The sequence below is a fragment of the Mesoplodon mirus genome (assembly GCF_964341445.2).
Source record: "Mesoplodon mirus genome assembly, chromosome: 3".
Lineage (NCBI taxonomy): Eukaryota > Metazoa > Chordata > Mammalia > Artiodactyla > Ziphiidae > Mesoplodon > Mesoplodon mirus.
The window spans coordinates 172,973,008-172,994,639 of NC_138978.1; the positions used below are offsets into that span (position 1 = coordinate 172,973,008).

At 40.4% G+C, this 21,632-nt stretch overlaps 1 protein-coding gene across 1 annotated transcript in view; it reads left to right on the forward strand.

Moving 5' to 3' along the window:
* DPT (dermatopontin) overlaps positions 1 to 19,529 on the forward strand; it is a 40,971-nt gene extending 21,442 nt beyond the window's left edge. The window contains exons 2-4 of the mRNA XM_082613913.1: positions 813 to 938; positions 15,311 to 15,418; positions 19,253 to 19,529. Of these exons, the coding sequence (XP_082470039.1) occupies positions 813 to 938; positions 15,311 to 15,418; positions 19,253 to 19,319 (301 nt within the window). The 3' untranslated portion in view covers positions 19,320 to 19,529. The remainder of the gene's footprint in view (positions 1 to 812; positions 939 to 15,310; positions 15,419 to 19,252) is intronic.
* The last annotated feature ends 2,103 nt before the right edge of the window (positions 19,530 to 21,632 follow it).

The window sequence follows — 21,632 nt, forward strand, 5'->3', positions numbered from 1 at the left end:
GATACGTTGTGAAAATTTGGGGTTGTGGTCCCAGCTCCCCACAGCTTGTACTGGATCACCCTGTACAAATCGCTGTGCCCATCTGGGCTTTGCCTGCTGAGTATCCTTGTGCTCAGTCTCCAGGCTTATGCTTCTAAGAAGGTCTTGTGAAAGCTTCTCTTTGTATTCTTTTTATTTTAATTCAAGTAATGTGAATTATATTATCTTTTATTTTATTTTATTTTATTTATTTATTTTTTTTGCGGTACGCGGGCCTCTCACTGTTGTGGCCTCTCCCGTTGCGGAGCACAGGCTCCGGACGTGCAGGCCCAGCGGCCATGGCTCACGGGCCCAGCCGCTCCATGGCATGTGGGATCTTCCCGGACCGGGGCACGAACTTGTGTCCCCTGCATCGGCAGGCGGACTCTCAACCACTGCGCCACCAGGGATAGTGCGCCACTATCTTTTATTTTAAATGGCATGAATATAATATTGCATTTGTAAAAATTCTAGATGCCCTCTATATCCATTTATTTATGCATTCCTCCATCTAACAGTATATTCATAGAGGTCCAACAAGAGCAGAGTTTCCCAATTTTCCTTCGGTTGAAAGACTGTGAATCATTTGAATTTGAATGGCAAATATACATCATTCCTACCAGTAAAACAAAGTTTTTTTATGATTTGCATTAAAATGGAATAAATTGTAAGGAATCTAGGTCATTGAAAGAGTGGCATGACTCAATAACTGAGGGAGCTGGGATCTTGGAAAGGGGGGCTCTACTTGTGCATGATTGTGGTTGGTTTACTTGGACTTGTTCTCTTCTCTTCAGGTACCAGACATGCTCCAACAATGGACTGGTGGCAGGGTTCCAGAGCCGCTACTTCGAGTCAGTGCTGGATCGCGAGTGGCAATTTTACTGTTGTCGCTACAGCAAGAGATGCCCATATTCCTGCTGGTGAGTTTAGCAGCCAAACGCAACTCCTTATTGCTTCTGGGGCTGGAGGGGAGCTTGCAGGAGGGGGTGGGGTGGTGGTGGTGCTCTGGTCCAGGTTTCTGGCTTCAAATAAGCCTGGGCTGTCACAAACAAGTTTTAAATATAGCATCTAGCCTATAGAAGGGGATGGATGGATGGGTGGATGGATGGATGGATGAGTGGAAGAAAACGCCAGAATAATATTCACACTGGGAGAGACCTTACAGGTCATCAACCCAATGCTCCTATACCCTTCTTTTGGCAGAAAAGGAAACAAACAGAATAGAGCAAGGATGTGACTTGCCCGAAACCACCCAGCTATTTCATGGGGGTTCACTTCTATGCTGAAGTGTACTGACTCCTGTTTCAGTGCTCTTTTCTCTCTATCACAATAACTACTCATCACATTCAAGGCTGCTGAACCCATTTGGGAATGTATGTTTTCCCGCGGGACTTTTTTGGAAGAAGCCAACCCCGTTCCAGGTCAGAGTGGCAAACATAGTATAAAATTACAGACTAAAAAAGGAGGCTAGTGCTTTATAGATAACTATGTAATTCCAGTCTGTGAAATTTTGTTCCTTTCCGGCTCCCTGGGCTGATGCCAAATATCCCATGACCTAGCCTTTGAGTTGACTAGGAGATTGTGTGTATATTTATTTACCCTGATAACTTACACTGGATGTTGACAACGTAACTTGTCCCAAGTTCTTCAGTCTGCAAACAAGTCAGACATTTCTGCTTTGGACAAAGGAATCCAAAAGTGTCAACATTTGAAGGTTGGCTGACTCAAATGATGTATCTCTCCACAGTGTGATGCTTGGAAGAACAGCCTTGTGGGTTATGCTTATTCTCTGCAACCAGAGAGCATTACTCCACAGATGCCCCAGTGGGGCACAATGTCTCTAGGGATATGCATCTCCAAACTCTTAACATTTTTCTGTTTGAAGCAATGATAAATGGTAAATTCAGAGATCAAGGTCAGCTGATATCAGTAGCTATCTGATGGGGCAGGGACCTTGTCCAGCTTTCCAAAAGGCCTCCATGAATCTGTTCTTACTCCATCACAGCAGGAAAACAGGCATGGCTAGGGTGTAGGATATAACTGTGAAAGGTCCTGAATCCAAGGCCAAAGGGGCTTCACATTCTGGGGTAGAGTAGAAGGAGCCCACCAATCATTAAGATGCTAGGAAATTAATGAACATGGAGCTATGTAGGTAGGCAGAAAGTCTTGATATCAAAGACTGACAAATAGAGATGTGCAACTTTTCTTAAGTTGCCCAAGACATTCAAATCTCTGGTAGCAACATTTATCCTTGGCTTTGGTCTGCAATGGTCTGCCCATCCTCCTTCACCACCCTACCCTCCCTCTTCCTCATCCCACTACATCACCCAGATATGTCACTGATGGTTGGTAGAACCAAAGGGTGGGGGGAGAGAGGAGAGAATTACTCAGAAAGACACAGCAAGTCAACTTAGAAGCGGTCCCTCTAAGGAAGGCTTCACTTGGCTGCAACTCTTTCTGGTTGTGTGGTGTTAGAGCTGAGAGCTACCACGGTTGTCAAGGAAATGGTACTTTTTCAAAGGGACACTTGGAGCAGCAGCAGAATGAGACTGCCGTATCACCATGGTAAGCAGTGCGTGACTCACTATCCCATTGGTGTGTCTAGACATTTTAGTGGCATCTTTAAATTTCCTGAGTCATGACGGTATATGCTTTTCTAAATTGAATGAAACCTCTAGGGCATGAATTAGGTCATATTTCTTCAGCATCTCAGCATATTGCCTGGCACAAAGTAGGCCCTTAATAAATTTCTTGAATGAATAACAAAACATCACAGGCGCATAGGAACTGTAACAGTGGTGAAACCTGACATTGATATGATGATGTTTTATAGTGGAAAAAGACTTCATTCACAAGCATCATTTTATTTGATCCTTTTAACAGCCCTTTGGAGTGAGAACTGTTTTCCCACACCTTCCCACAGTGAAAACTCCTGATAACTCTCTTATTTGAAACCTTCCCTTACATCACTTTAACTAGCTTGAATCACCTCCCAGGGAACTGGACATGTGTAGGTGGGGACATTTTTCTCTTCCCACTTTGAAGGCCATTCTGCAGCACTGAGCCCGACACTGAGAAGTGAGCATCTATCCTCTCTGTGCTTGCAAGCTTTTAGGGATTCAGGAATAGCACCACTCTGCACAGGAAAAAAAAAAAATTATCCAACCAACTCCCACATAAGTGCGTGCGGGATTTATTTGTTTGGTGGGAACCAAGGTGCTGCTCCCATTTCAGTCTCTGCAGTTTCTCATGAGATAATACAGCATCACTGAACTCTGGCAAGAAAGCGAATTCCTGATAGATGCAGACATGGCATCACTCACCGGTCCCCACTGGGATTGGATACATATGTAAATATTACACATATTTATTTCTATGTGAGAATTAATTCTTAGTCCATTCATCTGCAAACCACAAACACATCACTGAGGAAGCCACAACCTTTCACAGACTGTTTGAAATAATTCCTCAGTCTCCAAACAGCTCCAGCGGCTGCATGCCATGCACCAGGCTGTCCCGCATCAGCACACTAAGGCTGTCCATGTGTAGAATATGTCCCAGGAACCGACAGCTTTGAATTGAGCATGTGTTTCCTTTCCTAAATGGTTCTTCTCCAGATTCGTGACCTTTCATCAGGTTCACTGGATAATATGTTTTGACCAAAAAAATAATGTCCTTCCTCAGAATTAACATAGATAACCCGTTAGTTATCCTTCAGCCTTGAGTTTCTATGACTTTCAGATGCTGCATTCTATTTTCCACTGCCTGGTCCCCCTCTCCCTTCTGCTCAAGTCATAGCCACAGAATTTTTTTTCTTAATTTCTAGATCGCTCTAGCTAACAACAACAAAGTCAGTTCATCAGCATATTCTCCTCTGTCTACCCCTAAGCACTCCATCAAAGCTAATCTTTAGCTCCTACTCTCATTGTTCAGATTTTAATACAAGATGGATAGTGTCTGCATGACTGTTCCCCATGAAATCGTGGCAGGGACAAGAATGACCTCGTAGGCACTTCCACTGTGGCGTCTGTCACCCCCACCCCAGCTCAGATGCCTGCTGCAGCACTGTTCCCAGAGGTCTGGTGGGAAGTGCAGCTTCTACACTGGTTCTTCTGAGCAGGTGGAAAGCTGTTATTATAGAGATGGAGACATCCACACTTTGAGAAATAGGACTGAATGTTAACATTTAAAGCAGCTTGCATTGAGTTTAGATGCTTCGGTGCCCTGGACCAACCATTGCCTGGCATTGCATGATGCACAAAGCACTCGTTTTGGGAGACAATGGCCCCTCTGAGCTTGAGCAAAAGCAGGCATACTTTTCACCAGTTGGGGTGGCCATCGTAATTACTGTGCCATATTTATAATACAGAAATGTGTTTGCTGCATGCATATCAGTGCTGCCTCCCTTCTTATGCACAAACTTCAAGAGCAGAAATTTCAGAGATGTCGCTGGTTGTCTAGTAAGTATTGGGTAACGAAGGCCAGGCCCTACTTGCTACTTTAGAGCAAAGTAAACCTCGCAATTTGAGACCAAATTTGTCATTTTGTTCTCTCTAGTCTGCTCCCCTTTACTGTTTTCTAGAAATAATCATTCATTCTCCTATTCATGAATTCATTTAATCAGACTGAATATAAATGGATATGAAATAAGTACAACTCATAGACTTTGATTCAGTTCCTGATGATCACGATGATGATGATAATGATGTTTTTATTTATTGAGCACCTACCATATTAACACGTTTACTTTTATTTTGAATTATATTTTATTTTTTAATACAGCAGGCTTTTATTAGTTACCTGTTTTATAAATATTAGTGCATATATGTAAATCCCAATCTCCCAATTCATTGCACCACCACCACCACCCCCGTTTTCAGCCTTGGTGTCCATACATTTGTTCTCTACATCTGTGTCTCTATTTATACCCTGCGAACTGGTTCATCTGTATCATTTTTCTAGGTTCCACATATATGCGTTAATATACGATATTTGTTTTTCTCTTTCTGACTTACTTCACTCTGTATGACAGTCTATAGGTCCATCCACGTCTCTGCAAATGACCCAATTTCGTTCCTTTCTATGGCTGAGTAATATTCCATTGTATATATGTACCACATCTTCTTTATCCATTCATCTGTCGATGGGGATTTAGGTTGCTTTCATGACCTAGCTATTGTAAATAGAGCTGCAACGAACAGTAGGGTGCATGTGTCTTTTTGAATTATGGTTTTCGCTGGGTATATGCCCAGTAGTGGGACTGCTGGGTCATATGGTAATTCTATTTTGTTTTTTAAGGAACCTAGATACTGTTCTCCATAGTGGCTGTATCAATTTACATTCCCACCAACAGTGCAAGAGGTTTCCCTTTTCTCCACACCCTCTCCAGCACTTGTTGTTTGTAGATTTTCTGATGATGCCCATTCTAACTGGTGTGAGGTGATACCTCATTGTAGATTTGATTTGCATTTCTCTAATAATTAGTGACGTTGAGCAGCTTTTCATGTGCCTCTTGGCCATCTGTATGTCTTCTTTGGACAAATGTCTATTTAGGTCTTCTGGCCATTTTTTGATTGGGTTGTTTGTTTTTTTAATATTGAGCTGCATGACCTGTTTATATACTTTGGAGATTAATCCTTTGTCTGTTGATTCATTTGCAAATATTTTCTCCCATTTTGAAGGTTGTCTTTTCATCTTGTTTGTAGTTTCCTTTGCTTTGCAAAAGGTTTTAATTTTCAATAGGTCTCATTTGTTTATTTTTGTGTTTATTTCCATTACTCTGGTGGTGTACCAAAAAAGATCTTGCTGTGATTTATGTCAAAGAGTGTTCTTCCTATGTTTTCCTCTAAGAGCTTTATAGTGTCCAGTCTTACATTTAGGTCTAAATCAATTTGGAGTTTATTTTTGTGTATGGAGTTAGGTAGTGTTCTAAATTCATTCTTTTCCATATAGCTGTCCAGTTTTCCCAGCACCACTTATTGAAGAGACTGTCTTTTCTCCATTGTATATCATTGCATCCTTTGTCATAGATTAGTTGACCAGAGGTGTGTGGGTTTATTTCTGGGCTTTCTATCTTGTTCCATTGATCTACGTTTCAGTTTTTGTACCAGTACCATATTATCTTGATTACTCTAGCTTTGTAGTATAGTCTGAAGTCAGGGAGTCTGATTCCTCCAGCTCAGTTTTTTTCCCTTAAGATTGCTTTGGCTATTTGGGGTCTTTGGTGTCTCCATATAAATTTTAAGATTTTTTGTTCTAGTTCTGTAAAAATGCCATTGGTAATTTAAGAGGAATTGCATTGAATCTGTAGATTGATTTGGGTAGTATAGTCATTTTCACAATATTGATTCTTCCAATCCAAGAACATGGTATATCTCTCCAACTGTTTGTGTCATCTTTGATTTTTTCATCAGTGTCTTATACTTTTCTGAGTACGGGTGTTTTACCTCCTTAGGTAGATTTATTCCTAGGCATTTTATTCTTTTTGTTGCAGTGGTGAACGGGATTGTTGCCTTAATTTCTCTTTCTGATCTTTGGTTGTTAGTGTATAGGAATGCAAGAGATTTCTGTGCATTAATTTTGTATCCTGCAACTTTACCAAATTCATTGATTAGTTCTAGTAGCTTTCTGGTGGCATCTTTAGGATTTTCTATGTATAGTATCATTTCATCTGCAAACAGTGACAGTTTTACTTCTTCTTTTCCAATTTGTATTCTTTTATTTCTTTTTCTTCTCTGATTGCCATGGCTAGGACTTCCAAAACTATGCTGAATAATAGTGTTGAGAGTGGACATCCTTGTCTTGTTCCTGATCTTAGAGGAAATGGTTTCAGTTTTTCATCATTGAGAATGATGTTTGCTGTGGGTTTGTCGTATATGGCCTTTATTATGTTGAGGTAGGTTCCCTCTATGCCCACTTTCTGGAGAGTTTTTATCATAAATGGGTGTTGAATTTTGTCAAAAGCTTTTTCTGCATCTATTGAGATGATCATATGGTTTTATTCTTCAAGTTGTTAATATAGTGTATCACACTGATTTATTTGCATATATTGAAGAATCCTTGCATCCTTGGGATAAATCCCACTTGGTCATGGTGTATGATCCTTTTAATGTGTTGTTGGATTCTGTTTGCTAGTATTTTGTTGAGGATTTTTGCATCTATATTCATCAGTGACATTGGGCTGTAATCTTCTTTTTTTTGTAGTATCTTTGTCTGGTTTTGGTATCAGGGCGATGGTGGCTTCATAGACTGAGTTTGGGAGTGTTCCTTCCTCTGCAATATTTTGGAAGAGTTTGAGAAGGATGGGTGTTAGCTCTTCTCTAAATATTTGATAGAATACACCTGTGAAGCCATCTGGTCCTGGACTTTTGTTTGTTGGAAGATTTTTAATTGCAGTTTCAATTTCATTACTTGTGATTGGTCTGTTCATATTTTCTGTTTCTTCCTGGTTCAGACTTGGAAGGTTACACCTTTCTAAGAATTTGTCTCTTTCTTCCAGGTGGTCCATTTTATTGGCATAGCGCTGCTTGTAGTAGTCTCTTAGGATGCTTTGTATTTCTGCAGTGTCTGTTGTAACTTCTCCTTTTTCATTTCTAATTTTATTGATTTGAGTCCTCTCCCTCTTTTTCTTGATGAGTGTGGCTAAAGGTTTATCAATTTTCTTTATCTTTTCAAAGAACCAGTTTTTAGTTTTATTGATCTTTGCTATTGTTTTCTTTGTTTCTGTTTCATTTATTTTGGCTCTGATCTTTATGATTTCTTTCCTTCTACTAACTTTGGGTTTTATTTGTTCTTCTACCTCTAGTTCTATTAGGTATAAGATTAGATTTTTTATTTGAGACTTTTCTTGTTTCTTGAGGTAGGATTGTATTGCTATAAACTTCCCTCTTAGAACTGCTTTTGCTGAATCCCATAGGTTTTGGATCATCATGTTTTTGTTGTCATTTGTCTCTAGGTATTTTTTAATTTCCTTTTTGATTTATTCAGTGATCTCTTGGTTATTTAGTAATGTATTGTTTAGCCTCCATGTGTTTGTGGGTTTTTTACGTTTTTTTCCCTGTAATTTGTATCTAATCTCATAGTGTTCTGGTCGGAAAAGATGCTTGATATGATTTCAATTAATTTACCAAAGTTGATTTGTGACCCAAGATGTGATCTATCCTGGAGAATGTTCCATTTGCACTTGAGAAGAAAGTGTAATCTGCTGTTTTCGGATGGAATGTCCTACAAATATCAATTAAATCTATCTGGTCTATTGTGTCATTTAAAGCCTGTGTTTCCTTATTAATTTTCTGTCTGGATGATCTGTCCGTTGGTGTAAGTGAGGTGTTAAAGTCCCCCACTATTATTGTGTTACTGTCGATTTCCTCTTTTATAGCTGTTAGCAGTTGCCTTATGTATTGAGGTGCTCCTATGTTGGGTGCATATATATTTATAATTGTTATATCTTCTTGGATTGATCCCTTGGTCATTCTGTAGTGTCCTTCCTTGTCTCTTGTAACATTCTTTATTTTAAAGTCTATTTGAACTGATAGGAGTATTGCTACTCCAGCTTTCTTTTGATTTCCATTTGCATGGAATATCTTTTTCCATCCCCTCACTTTCAGTCTGTATGTGTCTGTAGGTCTGAAGTGGGACTCTTGTCGACAGCATATATATGGGTCTTGTTTTTGTATCCATTCAGTGAGCCTGTGTTTTTTGGTTGGAGCATTTAATCCATTCACGTTTAAGGTAATTATCAATATGTATATGCCTATTACCACTTTCTTAATTGTTATGGGTTGTTTTGGTAGGTCCTTTTCTTCTCCTTGTTTCCCACTTAGAGAAGTTCCTTTCACATTTGTTGTAGAGCTGGTTTGGTGGTACTGAATTCTCTTAGCTTTTGCTTGCCTTTAAAACTTTTGACTTGTCTGTTGAATCTGAATGAGATTCTTGCCGAGTAGAGTAATCTTGGTTGTAGGTTCTCCCCTTTTATCACTTTAAATGTATCATGGCACTCCCTTCTGGCTTGTAGAGTTTCTGCTGAAAAATCAGCTATTAACGTTATGGGAGTTCCCTTGTATGTTATTTGTCATTTTTCGCTTGTTGCTTTCAATAATTTTTCTTTATCTTTAATTTTTGTCAATTTGATTACCATGTGTCTTGGCATGTTTCTGCTTGGGTTTATCCTGCCTGTGACTCTCTGCACTACCTGGACTTGGGTGGCTATTTCCTTTCTCCTGTTAGGGAATTTTTTGACTGTAATCCCTTCAAATATTTTCTCAGGTCCTTTCTCTCTTTCTTGTCTTTCTGGGACACCTATAATGCAAATGTTGGTGCATTTATTGTTGTCCCAGAGGTCTCTTTGTCTGCCTTCATTTCTTTTCATTCTTTTTTCTTTATTCTGTTCTATGGCAGTGAATTCCACCATTCTATCTTCCAGGTCACTTATACCTTCTTCTGCCTCAGTTATTCTGCTATTGATTCATTATAGTGTATTTTTCATTTCAGTTATTGTATTGCTCATCTCTGTTTGTTTCTTCTTTAATTCTTTCTGGGTGTTTGTTCTTTAATCCTTCTAGGTCTTTTTAAAACATTTCTTGCATCTTCTCGATGTTTGCCTCCATTCTTTTTCCGAGGTCCTGGATAATCTTCACTATCATTATTCTGAATTTTTTTCTGGAAGATTGCTTGTCTCCACTTCATTTAGTTGTTTTTCTGGGGTTTTACCTTGTTCCTTCCTCTGGTACATAGTCCTCTTTCTTTTCACTTTGTGTATCTTTCTGTGAATGTGGTTTTCCTTCCACAGGCTGCAGGAATGTAATTCTCCTTGCTTCTGCTGGCTGCCCTCTGGTGGATGAGACTATCTAAGAGGCTTGTGCCTCATTTACTTCTTATGCATGCGACTCATGATACTATGACACAGATCTGAGAATTGAGGTGCAGAAATTGTGACTTGTTCAAAGTACTGAACTCAATTCCAACAGGTCTATCTGCTTCCCAATCCCATGTTCTTTGCAGAGAACTGGGCTCTCTGAGTGTTGATAAGGAAATAAGGCCTGGACAGATGAAGTATTAGGTAACAATACAGTAGGCACCCAGTAGTGAAAACAGAGAAGAAAGTGGTTATTTTTGCTGAAGGGGAGATGTTGCAGGTGGAGTTTTCCCCACTGATTGCAGGACCATGGCAACCATGATGTAAGTTGGCCAGTGAAAGCCAGCATGAATCAAAACAAATGTGTGTGCTGACCAGCCCTGAACTTGGACAGTGAGCTGGAAACTCAGTTCTAAGAGAATAATTTGGAAAATACTTAGGGACTTTCCTCTTCTAATTTAAGTCACAGATATTTCTGGAACTATGTTCCCCATGTTGTGATACATACTTGAACTGTTTGATATACAGATCTCCAAAATCTGCCACAAGTGGACAGACATGAACATACTGCATTCTTTCTCATACCCCCAGAGTTCAGGGTCTCTCTGCAGAGAAGGGCACTTTGGTGACTACAGAGTCATTTAGTCTCACTTGACCACTTTCCCCAGCTCTTTGCAGGAGAAGCCAGGGTGACTGTTCCCTTGAGGTTGCTTTACTTTATGCATAACTGAAATTGGGTTTTACTTTTCACATTTGTGCAAAAATAATTCAAACAGGTTCTGGTACAGCACCTATTGGGGGTGCCAGGCCACTGGCAAATTAGCCTAACCTAAAGTTTTCTCATTTCTTGTAGCTTACCTAGAAAAGCATTTATTATGCAAGAGGATTGATCACAAACAGATTCTGTTTATTTAAGACATTTCTCAATGATTTGCCTGTCAGAAAGGGGCATCCTCTTTTTGGCTGGATGCAGAATGTAGGCCAGCTTCAACACATCAAGTCTATAAATGTTGAATTTCTCCTCCATGCCCACTGCTGAACTAGATCATAAATGTGTATATGACTTCCATGTACCAATGACCCCTCAAAGAGTTCACTGTATTGATCATCATCGTGAAACAAGATGCTATACAGTATTCTGTTTTTAATCAAATGCTAAATAGGTGGTGCTAACAAGTAATAGAACATTAGAATATGATATTTTAAATAAGGTGTTAATTGGGAAGTGGAGAAAATAGGAGCAAAACAGAAGTAGAGATTGGACTGACCAGAAGAAGCTTCTCTGAAATGTTGTTTGAGCATGGGCTGAGCTCTTAAAAATGGGATGGAAAACATTGTTTACTCTTGTCTTTAAAAATGCTGTAGTATGGCTTCCTCAGGTACCCCCTTCTGGTTTGTTAACTTGTAAATGCTGAGTTTTCTTCCAGTTTTTACAGTGGAAGTCTGTAGTGTGTGCCTCTCTGGCATCCCACAAAGTGGGATAAGGTTGAGGATGTGACACTAGCTGACTTTGGGCCACGAGATATGACTCCATTTGTTCATGTGCACTCCAGTGGGGTGCATGGCCTGAAAGTGGAGCCTCTAGGATGACCCCAAATAATCCAGCTGTCCTACCTACCAGCAGGTCAGACATGTAACAGATATATGCTGGTGCTATGAAGTCTGACTTTATGTTCAAGTCTCAGTAATCAATAATAAAGGTGAAGTTTGTCAAAATCTTATACTGAGTCACTTTCTGTTAAAGAATAGAGTCAAAACCCTTTAACTATTAAAACTGCATAATTTCTTAAGCAAACCTCCGACAAAAAGTAAAATTGTCCTCTTTATCTAACTAAATTCTGTCTCTACTCCCCTTTTTTAAATGAATGTGATAACATATATCTGAGTAAGCTCTGTGATATGTCCTATTCTCACAGCAAAGGAGAATGCCGTCTATCAGCTGCAGTTCAGTTTGTGGTAACGTATTGGAGAGCTATCATTTATTGATTCTAGTTGGATCTACTGATAATTTCAGAGCTTTTTTTTTTTTTTTTTTTGCGGTACGCGGGCCTCTCACCGTTGTGGCCTCTCCCGTTCCGGAGCACAGGCTCCGGACGCGCAGGCTCAGCGGGCCATGGCTCACGGGCCCAGCTGCTCCGCGGCATGTGGGATCTTCCTGGACCAGGGCACGAACCCGTGTCCCCTGCATCGGCAGGCGGACTCTCAACCACTGCGCCACCAAGGAAGCCCAATTTCAGAGCTTTAATAACCTTAGATCAGAAAATCCTATATCAGTCTTAAAAATCCCTTCCATTTTCATGGGCTCTCTTCAGTTCATAACTAATTTCTTTCAATCTCCTTCAACCTTATCTAATACAAGAAGTTGTACAAGTGGTTCTGTTATCAAGTTCTCACTTAGCTTTGGAACAACTTTCTGTCTCTCTCGTCTTGCCTGCATAGGGCATAAAAAGTAATGTAAAGCGGGGAATTGTACCCCAATAGTCACTCATCCAAAAGTGATAGGAGGAACACATACACACACATACGTACTTCTTTGTAAAGGGGTATGTAAGGCTCCTGATAGAAGAGCTTCAGTAATAGACTCATTTCAGTACATTGAATAAAGACACCTTTCTGACTGATCTTTCCCTTCATCTTGCCAAGCTGAAGGCTTGTTTGATTGTTGTAATTGGTCTAGGAATGTATGGCAATGCTCAGGATGAAGTGTGCTTTGCCAAAAAGCTGCCTGAAGTGACCTGGTAATTCACAAGGAATCTGGAACCACACTGAACTCTCTCCCCCTCTCTCCCTCTGGAAGCTCATTGCCATAGCTCATGAAACCCTGATCTTCTGCTTCCCTGTGGTCTCTTAATTTCCTGACAAGTCCCTATGCCCTTGTCCCAATACCTAGTTCTGAAAGTTTAAATTCTTTTTTTCCTCTGAGGAGCCATTACTAGGGCTTTCATTTATTAGAATATTTTGTGTGTGCATGATGTCATCATGAACTAAACGGAGACACAGCTATCTGGTTCTAAAATTCAGAATCCTGGACCGTATTGAAACAGCAGCTCCCTCTGTGAATGGTGTTTGGGAGGTTCACTTTCCTCCCAAAGGGGAGGAAAGGGGCCTTTCTCCCTCTGTATTTTCAGTTTCATAAATAGGGAGAATTTCTATCAATATCCAAACTCCTTCCCTAGCCCCTTTAATCTAGGATTCTGTAAGATAGTCTAAACTTTATCTCATGATTTTATAACAAAAACAAAACAAAACAACAACAAACCCCAGAAATCAAGCGAAAACAAAAACTTGCCTGGGATCAAGATGGAAATACACAAATAAGCATGCATAATACCTTCTCCAGGGCATTCTAGAAATTCACTGAACAGCAGTCCCCCACAGAGAAATCTCCCAGTTGAACAGCAGGCCCTTTGGTCTGGTCACCTCCAAAAATGAAGCAATAGGGAATGCTCATTGAAGAAAGCATTGGATGACTTTTGTCCCCCTTTGAAGCTTAAAATGTCATGATTTTTTAAAAATGCAAGCCTCTTTCCCACTTATTCCAAATGTATTTAACTATCCAAATCATCTGAAGGTAGATCAGTAAAGACTTAAAAAATAAAAGTCTAGCCTAATTATTTCCAATAGTTTTGGCAATTGGATTTAGCCTAATGCAGTATTACCTTATGTAGATTTTGCCTCAGCAGGTATTAAAATGTTTGGCAATTAACTTTTATACATTGTATCTAAAGAATGCTCTAAAAGTTCTGGAAAAAACTTTGTGCTTCCTGATGCAAGAAAAACGCCTCCTACTCCCTCTCTTTTAATCCTAATTTGCATTATCCACATTCTCAACAAATCCCTCTTTCTTTGGGTAAACTTGAATCTAGCACTTGTTAGAATCCTCAGGGATCATAAACCAATGGAATTCAAATGACAACCTATTAGGTCCACTTATGAGTCATTTAACATTTTCATTAGAAATAGAAAGCCCCTGTTCTGGGTCTCTTTAGAAGCACAAAATAGACTTCTGCATTAGCCTTATTTCCTTTCATGAACATTAAGCAGAAATACATGTAACCCACTCCAAGTTGGGTCTGGCATCCTGATAGAGCATAATTATGCCTTGAGAAGAGAAAAATCAGAGAACAAGGACAACTGCATAATGTGGGAAAAGGAATGGGTATGAACAAAGGCAGTGAATTTTTAGGGCTTGGCTAACCCAGGTTACCTTGAGCTAACCATTGATCTTGTTGCATCTAAGCATTGAGATTCTCTTGGGAGAACTTCCAGTTTATAAATCAATCTTTTTAAGATTCATGACAATCTTTCAGTATTATGATTACACAGGGAGAGGTCTTTCTATCATCAAAATACAATGACCTGTGACCCCAAATCACATTAAATTACTAACACTCACTATTTGTTTCCCAAGCAGCCTTGGGGGTGCAGATGAAGACTTTGGGGAACCTGTATCATACTGAATGGACTATTTTGGTCCTGAAGAGCCCCAGTGGTGAAGACTTATAAGAACCAGGAAATTCTAGATTTATTCCAGGGTGGACCACAACAAACCTATTCAGAGAGAGGCCCAGGATTGACGTAATCTTGGAGAAAGAAGGAAAGGAGAAGGAGGAAGAAGAAACAAAATTTCTCCTAATAATTCAACTCCTACCACGTGTCACACATATTTGTATTAGTGCCAATGACAAACCTATAAGGTAGCTTTCATTCTTCTATAGACCAGGAAACTGAGATTAAATGACTCTCCCAAGGCTATTTATTTATTCAGCAAATACTTACTAGTTACCAGGAACTGTTTTAGGTGCCAAAGAAACAATGGCAGACTAGGTAAAGACTACCCTTGTACAGCTTACCTTTTACTTTAATATTTTTCAAATACCTTTCTGATCATGACTCACAGTAAAAAATGCATACTAAACTATTACACAATACAAACATCATATAAATACAAACATGCATATATACTTGAAACAAAGTTTTTACACACACACCCAAGAACTTATCTTTAGTGTGTACAATGCAGTCTCTGGTATTTTCTATTTCTTCTTTTTTTTAAAGTTTATCTGGTACTAATGAATTAAATTGATTTCACGATCTGCTACTAAGTCACAATCCACAGTTTGAAAACATGGTTCTAGTGGACTTGAATGGAATGGATTAATATTGATATTAATCAATATTTCCTCGAGGCCTGAGGAGTTATCTACATCTTTTTTAGTGTATAGTTTAACAGCAAGAAGGAATATGAGAAGTGCAAGGAAGCTGTCCATCATTTTGCAGCCTGGAATGGTTTGGTGGAGGCCATCCAACTCTGGTTTGGGTCTCCCATAATGTTCAAACTCCATCTCTCCTTTATAGTATGTCTCTTGTTTGCTCCTGTTTGCCCCCAGCAATAATAGTTTTATCTTTTTCCTCTAACCTTTTGTTCTTCCCACATAGGCTGACAACAGAATATCCAGGTCACTATGGTGAGGAAATGGACATGATTTCCTACAATTATGATTACTATATACGAGGAGCAACAACCACTTTCTCTCCAGTGGAAAGGTGAGCCTTCACCATGGGCTAGGGTTAGCGAGGTCAGGAATTAGCTCCACACAAGGATCATGCCTGCAGAAACCTTGATCTGGGGTTTTCCCTATTTTAGTTTCCTACTTGGTCTAAGATTAACTGAGAGATTGATGGGACAGTGGAAAGCAATGGGAATTGAACCCATTTCATGCAGCAGATCACCCTTGGAGATGACGTTGTGTTCCAGCTTGCTCAGAGCAGGAAATTCCCAACTTGGTATTCCATGATGTTCTAAGCTCTTCCCTTTATTCAATTTCAAAGAGCATTTTTCCTTACCAAACACTAGGAAGAGAGCACAAAAATGATTGAAAGAGTACCCACTGTCAAAATGAACCCTCTCCAATGCCATTTCTCCATATGGTCCCCACTTTGGGTTGTGGGAAGGGAGAGAGAAGAGAAGGAGAGGGGGCTGGAGGGGAAAAACACACAAAACTTACCAACCATATTTAGAAATAAAAAAGAAGAATTTAAATAATGGAAAAGAAAACGGCACTAATTTTTTAAATCTGTTTGCTCTCACAATCAGCTCCCAATCTTATCACAAATATTGAATATATCAAAACAAAACAAGAAGAAGAAAATAAAAATTCTTCTCCCTACTAATAAAGAGATATGAATAAATTCAGGTGTTAAAAGGTTGATCTGTCTACTTTTAGTCAGGTGATCATCACTTTACACACCAAATGAATTCCTGAAAAGTTAGCAATAAATATTTTTCAAATAGGACAAAACCTAACTCATTAACTCATTAAATAATAGATTGACAAATTCGAGTGTGACTTATCTTTTATGTATATTTATGCTTTTGAGTGCAATGATATCACACCTAACTGAAGTAACTTATTTAATACAACCCTTAATTAAAAAAAGAAAAATAGGGTTTCCCTGGTGGCGCAGTGGTTGAGAGTCTGCCTGCCGATGCAGGGGACGCGGGTTCGTGCCCCGGTCTGGGAGGATCCCACATGCCGCGGAGCAGCTGGGCCCGTGAGCCATGGCTGCTGGGCCTGCGCGTCCGGAGCCTGTGCTCCGCAACGGGAGAGGCCACAGCAGTGAGAGGCCTGCATACCGCAAAAAAATAATAATAAAATATAAAAAAAAGAAAAAGAAAACAGGAAAAAAAACCCATGAAGTAGCTCTGAAAAGACACAATACGTGTTGCCGGCTCCATGAACAAAACTCCTTACATTTACTCATAGGAGAACTTCTTAATTCTCACACATTAATTATTTGTATTTTAGATACGTTTTTATCTAGCTTAGTTACTATTTTCTAGAAGGGGCAAATTAAAAAATAAGGAGGGAAGATACTACTTAGAATGAGACTCACTTCACCAGTGAGAAGAAATAGCTGAATGATGTGACACACACAAAAACATACTTAAGAAAAAGAAAGAAAGAAAAGGAAAGACCTAAGAACTCAAAGACTATGGAAGCCCGGTGACATTTAGCAGGAGTCTGTATCCCCAGCGGGCAACACTGGATCACATTATAGCAGAGTGTTCAATATTCCTAATGATGTTTCCAAGTCATCAAGAAAATTAGTTCTGCATATCCTGCTTAAGAAGACAGGAAGGAATACAGTAAAGAAAGCATGCCATCGAAAATTTCCACCAAATAAATACATTTTGGCAGTTAAAATGTCCAACTGCTTGGCTTGGAAATTTTCAGTTATGTGGTTTAACTCAAAATCTTGGAAAACTGAGATACTGTGTCATGCATTTGTTTAAAATGAATGTACCCATGCAATTTTGCTGCTGTCATTAACAATCAGTGGCTTAAAGGTCCACGACTTGGATTTCTTCCACTCTGCTGAAAGAGGCTGAGGCCACTACCTTGGAGAAATATTGTCAGTGCACAGGACTCACTGGGCAGGAGTTTTTCCTCTACATGCAAATCATAGTGGTTTCCTCCTGGAATGGAGTTGCTCATCTGGGGCACTACTGACAACTGGGGCCAGATACTTCTTTGTTGCAGGAGCCTTTCCTGTGCAGTCTAGATGTTCAGCAGCATCCTGGGCCCTACACGCTAGCTGGCAGTAGCAACCTCCGCCCATAGTTGACAACAACAACCACAAACCCTGGGGAGCAAAACTGCCCCTGCTTGAGCACCACTGTCCAGGAAAGAAATCAGCGACTAAGCCTGATTTGAGTACCTTGATTCTTTTACAACCAAGTAGTCTACATTTTGCTTAGCGTCAATTAAAAGCCTCGTAAAAGAGTAGTGTGAATGCCTGGCTGAAGATCTTATTTCCCTGTGTCTGTTGGCACAGAGATAAATAAGACTTGTCTACAGTAATAAAATACATTTGATAAATATGCATGCTACCAATTTTCTAACCTCCATCCAAAACAAGCCACGTCTTCTGTTGACAACTGCAGGAATAAATACTAATAAATAGTTGGTTATCCAGGCTCTTAAAGATCTGTACTGGAGGACCCTATGCCCAATAACTCTAAACAAACAAGCTGGAGCAGCAGACTCAAATTATAAAGCCTGCCTTGGGCTGTTTGAGCAGCATGTACCATAGCTGCTGTTATCTCCCAGAACTAAGAGTAGTCAGTCCCACCTTCCAGATGGATGAAGACCTTACCACTGTTGGTGTTTAAGAGAAATTGATCTGGGAAGAGGCCTTTCAGATTGAAAAGGAAGAAGGCTATTCTAAGGTTGAGTGACCTCACTGTGCTTGGGAAGCATCTGTGTGATCGTATACAGAATGACTCTTTCTTTTTGCCCTTCATCAAGACTTTGCAAAGGATGTGACAGCCCATGTCCTCGATGGGGTTATGGGTATCAAGTTATGGAGGCATTCTGATATAAGATAAAGAGGAAGATTTGAGTTCAACAAAATTGGAACCTGAAATTGTCACCTAATTATGTTCATGAAGGTCACTTATTTCTCTGCGTCTGCTTCTCCACCTTAACAATGACTTATCATGAGGATTAAATGAAAAAATTTGTAAAGCATCTAGTGCAATGCTGGATATATTGGAGGACTCAGCAAATAGTCATTACAATTGTCATTACCATCACCGTTATCATTGTTAAACAATATCAGACCAGAAAAGTGCTGTGCAGAGTAGGATCCCCATAAATTTTTGTTAAATGGGTGAACAAAGAACTTAGGCTAGCCCTTAGCAAAGAACATTCCTTGAAATGTATCCACACCATGTTTTTTCAAAATTGAGCAATTCTATGTCCTCTCATCCCCATGCCTGACCATTTAAACAAATACTCAATTCAATTTCTGTTATACAAGAATGGCAGGCATTGTCTTCTTCACTTTATGGGTTTTAGAGTTGTTTCCCCTCCCTTCGTTTCCCTATGATAGTGTCTTCTGACGGGGAACACACAGGGTATAGCATGGAGCCTAGCACATGATAGGTATTTAGGAAAAGAAAGAATGCGCAGATGGATGGCCTAGGTAAGAGAAGATTCTTTACCATGAAATGGAGACAATGTTGAATAAATGCTTCTATTACAAGTTGTTACCCTATATGTCCAAGAGGTCTCTTTGAGACAGAGCAGTGGTGAACTGATCACTGGTGACAAACAGGACCTCTACATGCCAGTGACCTAGTTAGTCCCCTCCTAGGTGCAACTTGAACTAGGTGAGGAGGTGTCCAGGACTCCTGACCTCATAGACGATTACTTGTAGGTTTTCTAGAGACTTCATAGATGTGTCTTCTGAGAGGGAAGTGAAATTAGTTGGCCCTAAATTCTCCAAGGGTTTTTCACTGCTTTTCTCTTAGCAGTGATTTTTCCTAAGGTGTCTTTTCTCACTGACGTTAGCTCTCTGACTCTCTCCCCACAGGGATCGCCAGTGGAAGTTCATAATGTGCCGGATGACTGACTACAACTGTGAATTTGCAAATGTTTAGATATGCAACCTACCAATCTGGGTGAAGGGAAGGGGGCCAGGAGACTTGAGGATGTCCACTTATATTAACATACGTTGGTTGGGACTCCTAAATGGTTTCTACTGCTCTCTTTTCTTCTCCCTGAGCTGGCTGGTAGTTGCTATGCCAGCTTTCTGGGCCCTTCTGACTAGTATCACACTTACAATAAAATCCACAGTTTCTCACTTTCAACATGTTCCATAGCAACCATTTTATATGAGTGACAATGGCTCTGTTGCACACCATATATTCTGTGTGCATGCTCACAGCCTGAACAAAAGCCTGGCTGCTGGAGCACCTGTCACAGCCTTGCTGCTGCTTTTACTACCCAATAAGCTGCCTGTTGCTGAGCAGTGTCTGTGAACAGGTTCAGGAGTGGAGTAAAGGGGCAGAAACTGAGGAAGGGGAAGGAAAGTCTGCAGCTATGACTGTTTGAAGGAAACCGAGGGTCCTCACCTAGAACAGACCTTCTGCCTTCAGGGGACATGCTTCCACTCTCCCCCAAAACACGAGCCATGGTTGCCTAGAAGTTCACCTGCAGAGCTCTGTGCTCCAGGGGGGAGGAGACTGTGAGGTGAAATGGGGAGGTGGAAAAGTTTGGGGGCTGAAAGACTGAGGATTAGAAGAATTTCCTAAATGGGAAGAAGACTACTAGCATCCCCAGTAATGAAAATGAGCATCGGGACCAGAGGAACCTGTGGGAATCAGTCTCAAGTAAGACAAAAACAAGAAAGAAGAGAGAGGTCAGAGAATGGAACTCAAATTAGGAACTTGGAGGGAAAGGGAGTGTGGTCAGGTTGCTTTGGAAAACTGAAAAAGGGGTTTGACTCACTGGCACCTGGAAAGGCTGGCATATGCCCTGTAGCTGTGAGAGCTACTGGAAAACTCACTTGGATTGGTCTCAATATTCTGGATGGGAAAGTCTGTCCTGGGGGGTCTACTTCTCTTCTATGTGTAGTTTAGGAGTGTCTTTTGCAGAGGTGGCATTATCTTTCCTCCTCCTGTGATGTCTCCGTCCCCAGCCCTTTGCACTCTCTTCGTCATAAAAGGAATAAAAATATTAACATTTACTGTGCTGCAAATGTTAAGGGTCAGTTTTCTCTCTCTTCACCTCCCCTTTCTGATTATTCATCCATCCATTCAGAAAATATAGCTTAGCATTGTGATTTGTGCCAAGTCCCATTCATGGCACCAGGAATACAATAACGATAATGAAAGAATATGGTTAAGAAATCCAATATATAAGACATAAAGTGCTTAAGTCCATTAGGGATTGGACAAAGGGTGGAATCACATTTCTTTGCCTTTAAATCCAGCTTGATTTGTCCTCAACATCCTACAAACCTCCTCACACCAATGCTTTTTAACCACAGGGAGCCCCTATTTCCTTTACCCATACAGTTGGCCTTTTCTTTTCAGATCTATGCTGTCCTTCCCTTCTCTTCTCCCTCAGGGGACCCAGGAGAGCAGGCAGCCAAGCAAAACCACAGGGGTCACCCACCTTGTTATGCAAGCCATCTAGGTGGCCAAGATAGTGAATCTCAGCCAGTGATGCTGCATTTCCCACAGTGAGATCCTGGTATTAGGAAGAGGAAGACAGAGCTAAGGATGTCCTCCTTTGCCTTAATGCTGAGGCCCTTTTTCATATGATGGTTTTGCTTTATTGCTTCCATTTCATTGTTTCCACCTCTCTGGCAATTTTACTTTACAGCAAGCTTCACAGTGTTGTTTCACAATGGGCATCATGAATATTTTAGCAATTGCAGCTCTGGGTAAGGATGGCAGCCAGGAAATGGACTTAGTTGGGTGTGTGGAACACAGCTGGAAGGGAGGCAAGCAACACAGACGGGCTGACTTAGCAGCTATGATGAAAACCAAAGATGTGTAGGGGGTGTTGCACCTCACCAGGGCTGAGGTTGGAGAGAGGCAGCTGGGAGAAGCAGTCCAGGAGACTGCCAGACAGCACAAGTCGAGGAAAAAAAATAATAAAGCAATCCAATAAGTGTCTGTGCCAAGTAGAATAAATGGAGAGAAAAACTATGAGAGAAGCTGTTTTTGCATATAGGCCAAGGACAATAACAGTAAAGACATTATCAGCTTGGTTCAAACCTGAATAATTTATACTTTCTATCATGTCAGTCAGGAAGAACTGGGTGCCAGACTGGGGCTAAATCCCAGATCTTTTGACTGCAAGTTCTCTCTCTGTGCTCTCATTACTCCAATCTTTCTACTTACTTGTCCACAACCTTGGATGAGCTACCTCTCCACTCTAGGAGGACATTTATCTAGGTAATC